The sequence below is a fragment of the Drosophila santomea genome, chromosome 3L (genome assembly GCF_016746245.2).
Source record: "Drosophila santomea strain STO CAGO 1482 chromosome 3L, Prin_Dsan_1.1, whole genome shotgun sequence".
In the NCBI taxonomy this organism is placed as follows: Eukaryota; Metazoa; Arthropoda; class Insecta; order Diptera; family Drosophilidae; genus Drosophila; species Drosophila santomea.
In genome coordinates, this window is record NC_053018.2 from 14,222,345 (window position 1) to 14,238,955 (window position 16,611).

The following is a 16,611-nucleotide window of genomic DNA, read 5'->3' on the forward strand; positions in this document are numbered from 1 at the left end:
ATGATTTTTGGTAACATCAGATGGTTCAAATTTAATGATTTCCTTATACAAATTCAATAGTTATTTCTACTTTACACTTGATAAAACTAGATCTAATGTTCTTATAGTACTATTGCAGGATGGGCAAGTATGATATTGCATTATTACGTCAGGTTGTGAAATCGCAGGTGCTTTTTTAAGCTCTTCTGGGAGAAAAACCCTTCTGGACATTGCGGGCATGGGTGGGGTCGAATCTTGTGGCTTGTGATATGCTTGTCGAGGGTCTTTTTTAAAGCAAACCTTACGTCACAGTGCGGGCATTGGTGCAGAGTTTTTGGCTCATCCGGATTTTTATGCGTCTTCTCGTGACCCCGTAAGCTTTGCTGAGTATCATAGGCTTTAGGGCACTGAGAGCATTTGAATGGCCGATCATTATTATCCACGTGCCAAAGAATATGCTTCATCAGAGACTGGTTCGCACTGAACCCCTTGCCGCACTGGTCACATTTGTAGGGCTTTTCCCCAGTATGGATGCGTAGATGACTCTTCAGGTGATGGTTGTGCGAGAAGGCTTGGCCGCATTCCTCACATTTAAATGGCTTTATACCCGAATGGGTGCGCTGATGTTTCATCATGTTTGATTTCTCGAAGAACGACTTATCGCAGTCGGGACACTTGAACTGGCGATCCCCGTTGTGGACCCGCAAATGGGTGATCAAATGCTGGTTCTGCACAAATCCCTTGCCGCACAGCTCACATTTATAGGGTCGGTCTTCCTTGTGCAGCCGACTGTGCAACTTAAGGCCAGAGTTTTTGGCAAAGGTCTGTGGACAGTCGGGACACTTGTAGGGTCGTTCGCCAGTGTGCCTCTGTATATGGGCCCGCAGATTGCCTCTCGTGTAAAAGGTCTTTTCGCACTGCGGACATCTGTGAGCCTTTTCCTCGTCGTGGGTGTGCATATGCGACTTAAGAGTCGGACCGTGGGTATAGGCTTTCGGGCAGAGTGGGCATTTAAAAGGACGCTCTCCGGTATGACGGCGTCTATGGGTCGTTAGCTGGGCGTTGGTACGGAATCCCCGACCGCAGAAGTCGCATAGGTGCGGCTTTTGTGTATCACCTTGCTCCTTATGCTTGGCAACGTGTCTTGCCAACGCCTTTTGCGTCGAGTAACTTTCTCCACACTCGGTGCACAGCAGTGATTGATTATTGCCACCAACTGTTTTGTGATCACCATTGCCGGGAATCCAGAGTTCATCATGGTCTTCCGTTGAACCAGCTGTCCATTGATCTGAATCCTCCTCTTCACTGTCATTATTATTTTCACTATCATCTTCGAAGGCATCTTCAAATGTCTCCTGAATGGATAATCCATCTTCCGTTTTAATATCGCTCATCGTGACTAAAAAATAAATTCAAAATAAAGCTTAGAACGAGCAAGTTCTAGAATAGATGGTAGCAATACAATGAGAGTTCTTGTGAAAGTGGATGACATCGATTGGACCTACTTTCAAAAACTTCTTGCAACGGTTCACTCTCCTGACCATTCGTTGCTACAGTATCGGTTGGCTCATCAACATCAGTCTTTACATCAAGGCGATTAGTATCCATTCCGGATGCATTTGTGGCCAGAGGATCCTCGCAACCGACCACCTCGAAGGCTATTAATGGATTCCTATCCCCTCTTTTGCAACGGGATCTACTCGGATTTGAGTTAGATTTGTCGAGGTGGAGGAGCTGGGAAAAGAACTGGAAACTCTGCTCACACTTGTGCCTGAAGTGGAAGGCATTTTGAGCAGCCACCAGGCAGGTAGGACAGATCTTCTGCGGCATTTCATCCCGTTTCACGCGACAGATCTCCGGCAGAATTGAATTCAACATTTCCCAAATGGGGGGATCAGAGATCTCCGTGGAGAAGAGATCCACCAGTATGGATGAGTGTTCGGCACAGGCTCGGCAGTTCTTTCCCAGGCTGGCGACTGCTGATCTATCCATCTTTCTCGTCGATCTCCCAACCACAAGGGCCGGATTTTGAATAGAATCAACAAATGTTGGGCACTTGCCTTCCTGCCAAGTAGTCAATGTGAACGTATTCGAACAGAGTTGTCAACAGATTTCGATGATTACCCGATAGATGATAAGGTTTCATATCGCAAATCATATAACGTCGTGTGAGTAACTGTGACTGGGAACAGTTCTGTGGTCTTTAAATCAGTGATGTCGATAGGAAAGATATTATTATGCTAAAAAAAAATCTAAATTGTATGTTAAACTATAGTTAATGAATATATGTTATTTGGAGCAAAAATTAAAATCAACATAAAAATAATTGAAAAATCATGTATAAGCTGATGATTAAATTCAGTCTGTATTATAAGAACTTGTATTTAACATATAATTTTTAACGAAAGATAATAAAATAGGTTTATTAAAGTATGACAATAGTATTTAATATTATTATTTTAATATTTATATTTGTCCAAGTTCAAATTTTTTAACATTTCCATCAGCTGCAATTAATTGCTCACTTTCACTTTCGCTTTCACAGTCACTACAGTGACTCATCGGCTTAAAAATAACAGTGACTCGTCACGGACTCGCAGATATCGCTCATCTCTAACAGCTTTGAGCAAAATTAGTATCTTGTATTGGTCAAACAGGCAAGCGAGCGAAGGCCTTTTTGTTGTCTTTTCTGGCAATGATTTAGGTCTTCATCAAGTGTTTTTAAGCTAAGCATAAAGATTCACTCATCGTTGGACATGGATATCCTGGACATCGATGAGGCACTGAAGGATGATTCATATATGTGAGTGATGCACTCCTGTTGTTTCTGTTTCTGTTCCTGTGTTGTTGCTGCTGCTGCTGCTGGCACTTCACAGGCAGAGGCATCGATGCTATAAATACTCATATGCCTGGTACTCCTTGGCAGATTTCTGGCGGATAAGACCCACGATGATGTCTCCAACATATTGCAGCAGTGGAAGACGAACAATCAGCCGCCGTTGCAACAATTGCACTTGCAGTACAACAACGAGGGTAAGCCTTTTCCACGCATACCGATGCACCCACTCGCACACAAACATACACACATGTGCAGCACTTCATGCAGTTGCGCTTTCTAAATCAAATTTGGGTTAAACTGGCGGCTACGTTGACAAAGTTCAAGTCGCATGTGGGCAGCATTACTTGGCCAGTAGGTACCGCTGTCTTTTAATGTGGCCGATTGCCATAATTGGCAGCAGCGCCAATGTTATTGTTACGGTAATTAATCAAGTCTCAAAGGCACACTTACACACACACACACACGCGCTCCCATTGCAAACAGCTGTGCGTGGTACGACAAAAATAATGAAGGAAAAAAACTGGCTATGCTAATACGGCAAGAATCTCGCATTATATGCAAACATTATTATATAAATCCAATTTACTTCCTGCCCAGCCAGCGAAAGGCAATCAAGCGAAACCGCAAATCACTTTAAATAAATAATTACCACCAAACTGAAGACGAGGATCAAAAATCGATTGCGTGATTTAATGCGAGCGAAATGCTGTCATGCTGAGCTCTTTCTAATGATTTTCCCATGCCAGAATTTCGGTCATTGCTAAAAATTCTGTTCACTTGCTAGTAAAAAATTAAAAAAAAAAAACATTTCTGCTCAAAATATTAGTAATATTTTAGTACAGATATACACAATAGATTTAATGAGCAATAACAATAGTAGAACCAGAAGGAAGAAAACTAAAACATATTGTAGTTGATAAACATATTTGAATTTTGTTATCTGAATATGAAAGCGCTGGACATTTTCAGCAGCATTAGTATTAGCATTAGTAATATTTTCATTGAAACTGCACCAAGCTGCGATTATAACTGTAAAATAACAAATGGTGTGCTGAAAGCACCCAGTGCTTTTGCATTACAAGCCTTGCAAGTGTTGCAAAACATCACATACCAAAGCGTCTTTTGGCTCTTTACCAACACCGAAAGAACGGTAAATCTGCGGAGAGTAGTAGTAGTGTGCACTGCATTTAACTACGGCGGAGTTTATTTTTTCCCCCAAATTTGTCATTCTAGTAGTTTCGTAAAAACTTCACGATGCGCATCTTAGTCAGTATCAAATCCAACGAGCCGGCCAGCCGCCTGGGCGTAAATCTCAAGGCGCACGTGAATTCACAGTCGCAGCTTACCGATCTGCGAAAAAATCTGAATGAAAAAAATCGAATTCGAGCGTATGTGCAGAAGCTGATTGGAAATGAAGAGCAGATGGGGTCTGTGCTGGACACGATCTCTTCCAGCGGAGAGGAGCACCGCCTGGCCACCGTAACCGGCTGGTTCACTGTGGACATCGCCAACTGCGCCGGCGTCTCCAATTATTCCATTATCATGGCGCTTAAGTGGGTCCTGATGTCCATTAAGGTGGAGATATTCAACTTTAAGCGCAGCGGACCGGAAGACAAGATGGCACGTGGACAATTTCTGGTGGACAATCTGCTAATCGCCAATCGCCTGAAACGCTTGCAAACGGAAGTAGCCGTTCTTTACACGTGCCAGAAAATCGAGGTGTGCGTCACACCCGGTCTGCCTAACTCGGTAATGAATGCCCAAATAGCCGAAGGGTTTACAACTGCCGTTGAGGCGGCCATAAGATCACGCTATGAAGTCGCTTCACGCACCTTAGATCTCTCCAGGTTCCACGCTAGTCCGGAGTTGGCTCTGCACTTTTGTCCGCTGCATGTGGTCAAGACGCTGGAAAGCGTGCTTGTTCTCGCAAGCCATATATTTCCACAGGTGACCTGCATTGTATTGAGCAACAATTATTTGTGCACTCTGAAAGCCTTTGCTGGGATTTGCCAAAGTTTTGCCAGCCTAGAGCACTTGGACATAAGCGCAAACAGGATTCAAGATTTGGGAGAACTCAATTACCTCAACAAGCTGAGTTGCAAGACCATCTTCTTGGCAGGCAATGGTTTGGCCAAACTAAGCGTGGATGCCATTCGAAATATGTTACCCCAGTTAAAAAATGTTCATGGCTGCATACATTTAGAGGAAAATACAATAGTGGCTGATGAGCTTCCGAAGTTTCAACGACTGCAAAGTGGTGGGACTAATGGTTTAATGTTTTGCCAACGCTTCATAGGTTCGTACTACAAAATCTTTGACGAAACCGAACAGCGTTTCAAACTTAAGGATTACTACGACGAACAGGCCATGTTCTCGCTTAGCGTGCCGCTGAAACTGGACTATGTCTACGCCTACAACATGTACAACAGAAACCAGAAGCGCCAGCAATCCTCATTTGCGCAAACCGCCAAGCTACAAGTCGGCAGTGCTGGACTGTTTCTTGCTTTAACCCGCTTGCCTTTGATGATCACAGACGTTCAGAATGTCGGGCTGGACATTCAGGTGTTTACATCTAGTCTACGCATCTTTACGTTGACAGGTTACTTTAAGGAGATATCCTCTGATAATTGGGAACCGCGACGCTTTCAGCGCACATTTGTGTTGCGGACTCTCAATAGCCCAGGCTGGCTGATAACCAACGATATGCTGTGCATAACTTCGATTTATCCGGAGCGGAAAGAAACCATCAAATTTAAACCAGAAATTAAGAAGTTAAATACCGAGGCGTCGGTAGAAAAAATAAATAAACCTGCAGTCCCAGTCGTAAAGAACTTGCCTACCAAAACAAAGGCTGAAGAGGAAAGAAAAGTTTCTAGTCCCCTCTTAGGCAACGATCTGGATCCTCTTAATCAGGCAGTGCAAGAAATGAGCCTTTCGGTTTCCGAGATGGACCATCTTCCCAGTGAGAGCTTCAAGGATATGCCACCACTAGTAGCCATTGGTTCATTGACTAACACGACAAATTGTTTGGAAGAGGAGATCGAGGACACCTTATTATCCGATGAGGATAATTTTGAACTGGTGATTAATGAGGATGTCCTGATTGGAGGCGATGATTTTTAATTATAACCAAGATATACAAACAAATAGCTTTTAGGAACCTAGCACAAATAGGTTAAGACACCATACATTATTTTTCATTACATTAACGAGTGCGAAACTCAAGGATCTAATTTATTTTAAAACTTTTATATTTTACGAAAGCCTTCAAACACAATTCGAAAACCTTTACCCGCCCAAAGCGTCGGAATCTGGATTTCGTAAGTAGAAATGAGCAATTGAGAATCATTTTTTATAATTACCTTACCTTATTTTCTCAGAGCCAAAATGGAGCGGGAAATGACAGCGGTGTTGGAACCGGAGCGGTCTCGGGTACCCCAGCAATGCTCCAGTTGGAAATTGGCGGTCTTGTCACGACAAATATGCACAAATCCTTCCTGCAAGACACCTCACCGCCGTCTTCCATATGCTCCTCCATGAACACTGAACGGATGAACAACTCGCTAATCACCTCGGCAGACTTTACAAACTTGAACTTCCTTCAATCCACAATTGGCCTTGAGCAGGATCCAAACCTTACCACAACGCTAACAAACCAGACAAATGATAACATGGGAATGGGCGGCATAGGCGGATATACGCTCAGTGACATGATCCGGGATCGCAAGGCGCTGGAGTCGCTGACCATGTGTGAGGACGATGGAACCCTTATCAAAGACTCGCACATCGGGCAAATCGACGAAATATCGTTGACATTGAGCAAAACCGCTTCCGGCTGCAGCACTATGGACAACAGCACAGACAGTATGTCTATACCCCTGGCCGCAGATCGAACGATGCCCGCTGTGATGCCGCCAATTTGTCCCGCGTTACAGCGCACCATGATTTTGGGGGAGGAGATGATCGGCGACACCACTTTTAATCTCGTGGATAGCCTTACGACTTCTGCCCTGCAGTCAGAATCGGAGTCTCTCCCAGTCGATGGAAATGCGACGTTTAAGAGACCCACCGCCTGTGCTGCTGCAGCGGACGAAACCCAGGTGCTAACAGGTCGGCAAATGAACACTACCTTTACCGACGCTTGCAATACTCCTGAAGGCCGATGTGAAACGCCCGAGAATATAGACAGGAAACTGGCCTTGCTTACCATGGAATCCTCTACGCCTCTTACAACAAACATACGCTCCCACTACTACCACAATAACAACAATAATAACAAGGCAGGCTATACACCTACCCTAAAGGGACGGGGAGATATGAACCTGTCCCCAATTGTTGGCGCCACACCACAAAAACCTACTGCCACAGCACCAGGGCGATTAAATAACACCTTTGAGCCAGTGGCAAAGACAGCTCCGTTCAACGGCGAGAAGTTCGTGCTGGACACCATGGAGCTCTTGGAGCAGATCGAACAGCCGCTGGATGGCACTTACAACCTGCAAATGTCTGAACAGCACAGGCAGATGCAATGCGTCATGGACTTGGCCGAGGCGGAAGTGGAGATGCTGGCTCAGCAGGGCGACGAAGAGCAATTCGAGAATATGCTTGCCGAGCTGGGCAAGGTGAATACGCTAAACAAGGAACAACTTAAGATGCAAAAGTCCCTAGACACCATCAAACGTCGCTTCCACAGAGATGAGCCGGAGGCGGAAGAGCGTGAAGAAGAATTGCCGCAGTCGACAGCCGAGAAGGTCGACACCCCAGTTCTAAACCAGAGCCACTCCAGCAGCAACAGCAGCGGCGGTGGTGGCGAACGCCTGCTTAGTCGTCGAAGTCGTCTCTACGACGATGTGAACCTTGGTGCAATGCACGGCAGCAATGGAAGTTCGACCAGCACCAACTCTGCCTCATTCATCGTCCAGCGTAGAGATATGCCACAAGTGGAGCAGCCTGTACCAGATCCTGATCCCGAGCCAGCGGAAGAGCCTCCCAAGTCCCAGGTGGCAGCAGAGACTGATCCGTCAAGCTATAAGCTGCCGGAGCGAAGAGAGCGTGATCGCGATCGCTTCAAGACCATTAAGATTTCGAAGGACATGCGACTGCAGCAGGAGATTATTGTGCCTTGTATAGACGATGAACCACAGCAACTCGAGGACGAGCAAAAGCAATTAGTAGAAGATGTACGGTACGAGGAGGAACAGCGACAGGGTTCGCCACCGGGTCGCCTTTCTCGTCGAGATCAGAGCACAGCATTTAGCAACAACGCAGAGGCTAGTGCGAGTAACTATCTGACCTACAAAAAACCCAAGGAGAAGACCCTTATCCAACGACGTCCGCTACAGCAGGAAGCACCCTTACCAGCCGAGCCAGCGCCTGCGTCGACTCTTCCACAGCCTCGTTCCTTGTCCAGGCCTCGTTACATCAGCGGTCTGCAAAAATTTACTACAGTGAGTAAGGCAACTTCCGCCGGAGCCGGATTGAACGCCACTCCAGCTGCTGCTATGCCGACTACTGTAACAGTGCCGGCCACCGGTAACGGGGAGCTGAAAAGTCCTATGGGTATTAAATCCAAATCGTTCCACAACTTGTCCTCCACGATGAGCGGCGCTGGCGCTGGAGCCCTGCCAAGACCCAGTTTGGGTGGTGGACTGCGGCGTCCGAGTGCGCAGCCCAGCAAACTAATGAGCGGATTGCGTGGACCAGCTCAAGCCCAAGAGGTAAGTTACAGAAATTTTTCTATTATCGCCCTGTTTAACTCATATATTTTTGCTTTTCCAGGACGACTCCGCTGTATTTAAGGTGCCCAAATTGGTTAGCGGGCTGCGTGCTCCTGGCCTTGCTGGGAAACGAGCAGGAGCAAATGGTCTAGCGCGTCCTTCGTCTGGATATTACAGTCTGAGTGTCAAGACGGCTCCAGAGGCAGATACTCCTGAGGTTAGTCAATACAAGATTTGTTTGGTGAACGATAAAGTACAAGCTTGGCTTGGCGCTATTTATTTCAGAGCCTCTCCTCAGCGTCTTCGCGCGGCAGTCTCTATGGCCACAAGGACTCCGGTAAACCCGTTAATGGCGGCAATGTTCCTCAACAGAATCCACAGCACACCTTCGACATGCAGGCGCTCACCTCTAAGCTGACCCAGGTGACCACAGGAGCGACCGGCCTACCGAAGCCCTCGGGATTACGACCACCCTCGCAAATAAAGCGGAGCGGTCTGCCGCGACCTTCCAGCATTGTTAGGCGCTGAGAGCTGATCACTTTCTCCACCGCCGATTGTATGCATATGTCATATGCCCCCGCCTGTACCGAATTTCCATGTTATCCGTAAAATAGTCTACTCTTTTTGTACTTTGTGTTTAGCTCTATTTTTGTGTTTGTCATCCCAGCATAGAAGCTCATCTTGCCTAGTGAGTTCAAGGCATTAGCAACTATGATTATGAATTAATATTACGACAAATTATGCATTTAGTTGAACGATACAGAAATAGAGAACTTGGCGACTTGTAAAACAATAACGCACTCCCAAAACAGCATACATCTTTATATATAGAACAAATACATCAACACAAACTTTGCCTTACGAACCATAATAAAACAAACGATTTAGGGGAAGAGAAAGAAAAGATTTAAGCGAGAAATAACGATAATGAATTGATAATAACTGTATATTTTTGTAAAGCGAAGCAAAAATTCTACGAACGTTATTTTTTGTTGACGCACGGAGTGAAGCGGCAAAGCAAGCAAGCAAATCGAATAAATATTATTAAATAAAGAATATACAATAAGATCTGCTCAGTGGCCACTAAACCACAAAAAAAGAACGAATGAAACCAAACTAAAATTGATAGTAACTGATAACGAGTATTGAGAAACGTGTTATAAATCGAACTTACAATATTATCTATTATTATCGCATATATATACAAATACAAAAAAATAAACGATAGCAATATACATTGACTCATCAGATACTTAGACCAGAAGGTTAATGACCTGTTTATATTTTGCTATTACTAGACCCGAAACAAAAAATTATCATTCTTGTAATTTCATGAGGTGCACAGTATATAACTATACCTTTTGTATCCTAAAGAAAATTATAAACTTCAGCTCTGCTGATGTGCTATATACATAAAATATACATTTTTGTAAACCATCTGAACACATTCTGTTTTCAGTTATTTTCGGTTGCCAAATTAAAAATTAAACTAAACTTTTGTTAGTTACCATCGAAAACTTTCTTAATAAATCTATGCCGCATTGTGCAAAAATGAAAATCCTAAAAATCTTCAATCTAATGAAGCTTTTGTCCATCACACATGCATATCCTAAGTTAAGTTTAGTGCGCATTGTTTAACCCTAGTATTAGAATTAGTTTAATCTGTAAGCACCCTTCTATAGGGACAAGTATTGTTTCACCCTCATCAACTTACCAATAACCATCTAACTAATCCAAACCAAGCCTCTACTTTGTATCCTAGCGCTAACCCATTAAGCTTTAATCCTATTCGGTGATGATTTGCATGGATCGAATTTAGTTAGCCACTAAGACTAGTATGGATTATATTATTTTTGCTAACGCTTTCATATGAGCCTTATAATGCATCGGGTCAGATCCGTGTGGTTTTCCCAGTATCAAGTTAAGAATGAAACCGTTCCAGCAAGTCTCTTTTTTGACCAAGCCAGACTTTCAAATAAAAAAACCCAAGAGATTTGTGCTAAGCAAGCGCTAAACGTTTTTTATTGAATTTTATCCATTGAACTTGCAAATGCCCCACTTGCAATTCCTCACGGTGTTCGAGGCAGGACGGCACCAGTTGTTCTTCCAGGAACAGTAGACCATCTGGTAAACCACGGTAGGAGCTACAGTTGTGGTGGTCGTGCTGGACGTGGAGGATGACGATTCCGTTGTGGACGAGGAGGACGTGGCTTCCGTTGTGGATGTTGTGGGGGCTGGTACCACAAAGATCACTCGCCGCTTGAATGCCGATGCGGACTGGAAGAGAAGGATGGCAGCCAGAGCACAGATCACAAAGTACTTCATAGTTGATATTGTCTAAATGGTTCAACACTTAATAACTCTAAGCCTCTCAGGTGGCGCATTTATATGCCACACCATTGGATGCAAGTAGCTGGTGGCGTGTCAAGAAACACAAGAGCAGAACATCTGTTTGGAAGGTCAAAAGTGTGGAGGTTCGGTAGTAATAGATGGGATTCCGAACAGTTTCTATATCAATGTACAACCTTGACTTTGATAGGCATACTTGCTTTTATTGTTTGTATACTAACAGATATTGGGAAGTAGTATATTTACTTATTTACATTCATTTATACAAATCATTTCTGTATGATTTTGGTATCTAACATATTCTTAAGCGATTGATTAGAATTAATATGATTTTGGAGAATGGTAAACTTGTATTCCAATGGTTATACGTAACCATGCATTATTATGGGCAACTCGAAGAGGTTAAGGCAATAGTTCTTAATGAAAAATAAAACAAAAAAGTACCTTGTTTGATTTAGATATATTGCTTATTCGTATGTAGCTATCAGACTTATGAGCTATACATCTTTGTTTTTGGTGACATAGTTCTTCAATGCAAACATCACACTCGGTAGCTGTTACTAGATGAAGAACAAAACACGGCCAGGTGAGAAATTTTAATCAATCTCGGAACCGAATAATTCCGATGCTATGTTGCAGAGCATCGTCGATTATCGAACTATTTTGGCAAGGGATCGCTTGTCGCAACACTCGGGCTGCCAGTTCGCTGGTGGCATTCGTGGCGCGTGCATCTTGCAAACTTTTGAACGATCGATATATATAAATATAAATATATATAGCTGGTTTGAGAATACCCAAGAAAAGCTACCAGAAAGCGAAGTCGGGAGCAGGCAGGATCAAATTGGATTTCATCGTGGCAACCTGAGGACAAACGGAAGACGCTGTGGAGCTGCAAAGAGAAAAGGCGCTCGAATTCTTCCGAGTCTTGACCTTTGTGCTCCTGTTCCTGATCATCTCCCTGTATCTATATCGCTTCGCATTCTAAAGGACCAGCCCCGACTGCCTGGGGTATTTGGGTGAGGATACGAGTCCGTTGTGTAATCGGACCAAATGGGGAGACAGTGATTCTAATTTCATTTTCGATTTCTATTCCGATTCGGCTCGCCTGATTCTCGTTCTCGATCTCGATCTCTCGGTCTCGGACCTTGACGTGGTGGTGGGGTCTAATTAAAGCCACAGCCAAGATGCCCAAATTACCAGCGGTTGGCATTGATCTTGGTACCACGTACTCGTGTGTCGGCGTCTTTCAGCATGGCAAGGTGGAGATCATCGCCAACGACCAGGGCAATCGCACCACGCCCAGCTATGTGGCATTCACGGAGTCGGAGCGTCTGATCGGCGACGCGGCCAAGAACCAGGTGGCCATGAATCCCAACAACACGATCTTCGGTGAGTCTCATCCACATTGTCCCTGCCACAGATCTCTGTGATCGCTGGGATCTCTGCCTGGGTCTCGCCATGATCACTTTTAATTACTGCGAACATTTTCATGAATGAACTGTGCGCATATTTTCTTTATTATCTCGCTTTCTAGTTTATTTTAAGAAATTCTCACTCACTGGCGCCAAAATGCATTTCACTCGCATTGCGAGAGAATCTCGCCTCCCACTAAAGTCCCATGGATATGGGACACCTTGGCTGTTTTCCCCATTCAGTTGGTCTAGTGACACCTCCACTTGTTGTGTCACTTCTTACAGTCTGTTTTCCCGCCTCCCGGGGCGCGTTCTATGATGCGGACTCTCACCCTCCCAATGGCATTTAAAGTTCGGACCGTGCCAACAAAAACTGTTGCCATGTTTATTGGCATCATTTGTGTCGGCCAAATGAGCATGAAAATGAAAATAGGTCTCAGTGCAAATTGTTATGGATTGTCAGAAATGTTTGCTTTCGCATAAATATTTTTAATGCTAGCTGTGGAATATCGCATATTTTTCTCAACAATGTTTTCTAAAAATCGAAGCTACTAAAAATATTGAAATAATATAAATAGATTGTTTACTGAATACTAGCAATTTAATCCCAAACTAAATGTTCACTGTAGAGACTGAAATATATATCCCAAACATTCTAACCAAACCAAAACTTGTCAACTATTATTTCTTTTCATTTATGTTAATAGTAACATATTTCAGCATTAGCTTAGTCGCACCCATCCCAAAGATTTGCTGAGCAGATCTAATGCAAGCGTTCTTTCTATATTTTGTACTTTCATTTCAGTCTCAGGGTCCGTATAGAAAACCTCGTAGAAAGCCTAGACCTGCCCAGAAACACAATACACGCCCAAAATTCCAGACACAATGCCACATATGATCCCACCACCCCGTAAATGTTAGCTAATAAAGTAAATATGTTGTCCAAGTGCGCTGATGTTGTTTCATTGGATTCTGATCGAGTGATTCTGACTTGCAGATGCCAAGCGGCTGATTGGTCGCCGTTTCGACGACGCCACCGTCCAGTCGGACATGAAGCATTGGCCCTTCGAGGTGGTCGCCGAGAACGGAAAGCCCCGCATCCGGGTGGAGTACAAGGGCGAGCGCAAGAGCTTCTATCCGGAGGAGGTGTCCTCGATGGTGCTGACGAAAATGCGAGAGACCGCCGAGGCCTACCTGGGCGGCTCGGTGACAGATGCGGTGGTCACCGTTCCGGCGTACTTCAACGACTCCCAGCGCCAAGCGACCAAGGATGCGGGCGCCATTGCGGGATTGAATGTGCTTCGCATTATCAACGAACCAACGGCGGCGGCCATAGCCTACGGCTTGGATAAGCAGGGCACCAGCGAACGAAATGTCCTTATCTTCGATCTTGGCGGCGGTACCTTCGACGTTTCGGTGCTGACCATCGAAGATGGCATCTTCGAGGTGAAGGCCACCGCTGGCGACACCCATCTAGGCGGCGAGGACTTCGATAACCGGCTGGTGAACCACTTCGTGCAGGAGTTTCAGCGCAAGCATAAGAAGGATCTGGGCCAGAACAAGCGGGCATTGAGGCGCCTCCGCACCGCCTGCGAAAGGGCCAAGCGCACCCTCTCCTCGTCCACGCAGGCCAGCATCGAGATCGATTCCCTCTTTGAGGGCGTCGATTTCTACACGTCGGTGACACGGGCCCGTTTCGAGGAGTTGAACGGCGATCTGTTCCGTGGTACCATGGAACCAGTGGCCAAGGCGCTGCGTGATGCCAAGATGGACAAGGGCCAAATACACGACATCGTGCTTGTGGGTGGCTCCACCAGGATTCCCAAAGTGCAACGCCTGCTGCAGGACTTTTTCAACGGCAAGGATCTGAACAAGTCCATCAATCCCGATGAGGCGGTGGCCTATGGAGCGGCAGTGCAGGCGGCCATCCTCCATGGCGACAAATCGGAGGCAGTGCAGGATCTGCTCCTGCTGGATGTCACTCCTCTATCACTGGGCATTGAGACCGCTGGCGGAGTGATGACCACGCTGATTAAGAGGAACACCACCATACCCACCAAGCAAACGCAAATCTTTACCACCTATGCGGACAACCAGCCAGGTGTGCTCATCCAGGTGTTCGAGGGTGAGCGGGCGATGACGCGGGATAACAACAGCCTGGGCAAGTTTGAGCTCTCGGCCATTCCACCGGCGCCACGCGGAGTGCCCCAGGTAGAGGTGACCTTCGACATCGACGCCAATGGCATACTCAATGTGACGGCACTGGAGAAGTCGACGGGAAAGGAGAACCGGATCACCATCACCAATGACAAGGGCCGTCTCTCCAAGGAGGACATCGAGCGGATGGTTAATGATGCGGAGTCCTATCGCCAAGCGGATGAGCAGCAACGCGACCGCATCAATGCCAAGAACCAGCTGGAGTCGTACTGCTTCCAGTTGCGCTCCACTCTAGACGATGAGCATCTCAGCAGCCGGATTAGCCCTGCGGATCGGGACACCATACAGCAGCGCTCCAGTGAAACAATTGCCTGGCTGGATGCCAATCAACTGGCCGAACGGCAGGAGTTCGAGCACAAGCAGCAGGAACTGGAGAGGATCTGCAGTCCGATCATCACGAGGCTGTACCAAGGCGCTGGAATGGCACCACCTCCAACCACCGGAAGCTCCAATCCAGGAGCAACTGGCGGCTCGGGTCCGACCATTGAGGAGGTTGATTAGTAAAGTGCAACACAAGTTTGGGCTTTCCACTTGACTTTAAAATTGTTTGTTATCCCTAGAATCTCAACAAATCTTATTCACCCTTAAAATTTTTCGTAGCTCAAATAAATTTAAAGTGTTTGAGAGCTCTTTTACTTTTACTTTTTTTATATGAAAACGGAATCAAAATGGTTTGGATTTAGTTATGATTTGATTTGGGATTTTTGTTAGATCTGTGATAAATAAAACTCGTTGATTTGTTGAAAACACAAAATTGCATTTATTTCTATATACTCCCAACATCAATCAACACCGAACTCCAGATATGTGTCTACTCATCGTATGTGTAGCATAGTTGAGTACAAATATGGCACATACTTATGTATGTATATGCTTGTATAGATGTATATGTAACGATCGTTATAGCTGCTGCAATTCGTACTATTGAGAACGGATCTATAGATAGGATAAATCATGGAACCAAACGATGTAGAGCACATCAACTACAGTCAACAACCTTGGTATCAAATATGAAATAATACATATTACCATCGAGTAAGTAATTTACATTTGATCTACACATTTTCGATTATTGTATTCAGTTGAAACGCCTCTGTAGAAAAATTCGTAAGTCGTAAACTAAAATTGACTATGCTCATCCAGCAATCGGAATATGCGTTAAGATCTCTATTCCTACAAAGAACCGAACATCTCTTTCCAGGCTTAATTTGTCTTACTTTGATCTATTAACACTTTTGATTTATTTCGTGGCGATGGCTTAACGTAATTATTGATTTAGCTAGAACAATCTGGCATATTCCGATCTTTATCAATTATCAATTATCATCGTGAGTACAATTTACAAGAAACTACCGTTGTATAAACCGATTTTGTATAAATTCATATTGCGTATATGTTATCAGTACTATCTCACACTAACGATAAACACTAGACTAATTTAAGCTAATCAATTCATGTTGATCTACATAAGTGAAAAGCCAAGTGGTATATCAATTCTTCAGCAGCAATTCAAATCGGGCTTCACACATTTTCGAAATCCCCTACACTTGGCCTTGTATAACTTCTACAAAAAATGTATGACAATATACACACACGTATAAAATGTTTCGATTTGCTCCGCTACGCATTATAATACACACAAAGGCTGTCTAGTTTGGGAAACTCACTTATCGCCTAGTTTTATATCTAAGCTTACGACTACAGCTTGACTACAACACGTTTGACGTTCAATTTGAATTAATTTTAAGTAGCAACGGGGACTCCTACGCAAATTAGATGAGAAATCTTCGATTACTTACGACCTAATTTACAACTCGGGCCTACTTATGCACTAGCTTTATAGGGCCTCAGTCGAGGAGCTGCAGGGCCCGTGGTATCCATTCGAGCTGCCTGGCGATGATTGGGAGGCAGCTGCCCTCAAAGCGGCCCCGGCTCCGGAGGCACTTGCTCCTCCGGCCTGAGGCTGTATGAACTGCTTGAGGGTTGCCTCCAGCCTGGGAGGATACTGTGAATAAAGGTTAGTTAATACATAATGCCACCTGTTTCAGATGTTCCAACTCACCTCCTGGTTTTCATCCAGCGATGGCAGCAGCTCGTC

The 16,611-nt window shown here is 44.9% G+C and overlaps 5 protein-coding genes across 7 annotated transcripts; 3 read left to right on the forward strand and 2 right to left on the reverse strand.

Annotated features, from left to right (window-relative positions):
• Nucleotides 1-4: 4 nt before the first annotated feature.
• On the reverse strand, nucleotides 5-2,076 carry LOC120447662 (zinc finger protein 660; the record flags this gene model as incomplete). Its single annotated transcript, XM_039629179.1, has 2 exons — nucleotides 5-1,378; nucleotides 1,485-2,076. Coding segments are annotated over 2 exons (1,827 nt in total), but the record flags the coding sequence as incomplete, so codon positions are not given.
• Nucleotides 2,077-2,605: 529 nt separating this feature from the next.
• LOC120447658 lies at nucleotides 2,606-10,542 on the forward strand. The gene is made up of 6 exons (XM_039629172.2): nucleotides 2,606-2,782; nucleotides 2,906-3,012; nucleotides 6,083-6,138; nucleotides 6,199-8,535; nucleotides 8,597-8,752; nucleotides 8,821-10,542. The coding sequence occupies exons 1-6, from the start codon at nucleotides 2,736-2,738 to the stop codon at nucleotides 9,061-9,063; spliced, it is 2,946 nt and encodes a 981-aa protein (XP_039485106.1). The 5' UTR covers nucleotides 2,606-2,735; the 3' UTR covers nucleotides 9,064-10,542.
• On the forward strand, nucleotides 3,762-6,125 carry LOC120447661 (nuclear RNA export factor 1). The gene has a single exon (XM_039629177.2). It carries the CDS (start codon nucleotides 4,073-4,075, stop codon nucleotides 5,939-5,941), a length of 1,869 nt encoding a protein of 622 aa, XP_039485111.1. The 5' UTR covers nucleotides 3,762-4,072; the 3' UTR covers nucleotides 5,942-6,125.
• On the reverse strand, nucleotides 10,538-11,467 carry LOC120447663. 2 transcript variants are annotated; one of them, XM_039629180.1, is made up of 2 exons: nucleotides 11,329-11,450; nucleotides 10,538-10,983 (listed from the first exon to the last, which is right to left on the reverse strand). In XM_039629180.1, exon 2 carries the CDS (start codon nucleotides 10,858-10,860, stop codon nucleotides 10,567-10,569), a length of 294 nt encoding a protein of 97 aa, XP_039485114.1. In that variant the 5' UTR covers nucleotides 10,861-10,983; nucleotides 11,329-11,450; the 3' UTR covers nucleotides 10,538-10,566. The 2 variants fall into 2 exon arrangements, 1 of the variants encoding a protein (XP_039485114.1); XR_005616059.1 differs by having other exon boundaries at nucleotides 10,678-10,812; nucleotides 11,329-11,467.
• A 110-nt stretch (nucleotides 11,468-11,577) lies between these two features.
• Nucleotides 11,578-15,148, forward strand: LOC120447659 (heat shock 70 kDa protein cognate 1). Of its 2 annotated transcripts, none has more exons than XM_039629174.2 (3): nucleotides 11,578-11,900; nucleotides 12,064-12,273; nucleotides 13,294-15,148. In XM_039629174.2, the coding sequence occupies exons 2-3, from the start codon at nucleotides 12,069-12,071 to the stop codon at nucleotides 15,012-15,014; spliced, it is 1,926 nt and encodes a 641-aa protein (XP_039485108.1). In that variant the 5' UTR covers nucleotides 11,578-11,900; nucleotides 12,064-12,068; the 3' UTR covers nucleotides 15,015-15,148. The 2 variants fall into 2 exon arrangements, with proteins under 2 accessions (XP_039485108.1, XP_039485107.1); XM_039629173.1 differs by having other exon boundaries at nucleotides 11,580-11,900; nucleotides 12,058-12,273.
• The last annotated feature ends 1,463 nt before the right edge of the window (nucleotides 15,149-16,611 follow it).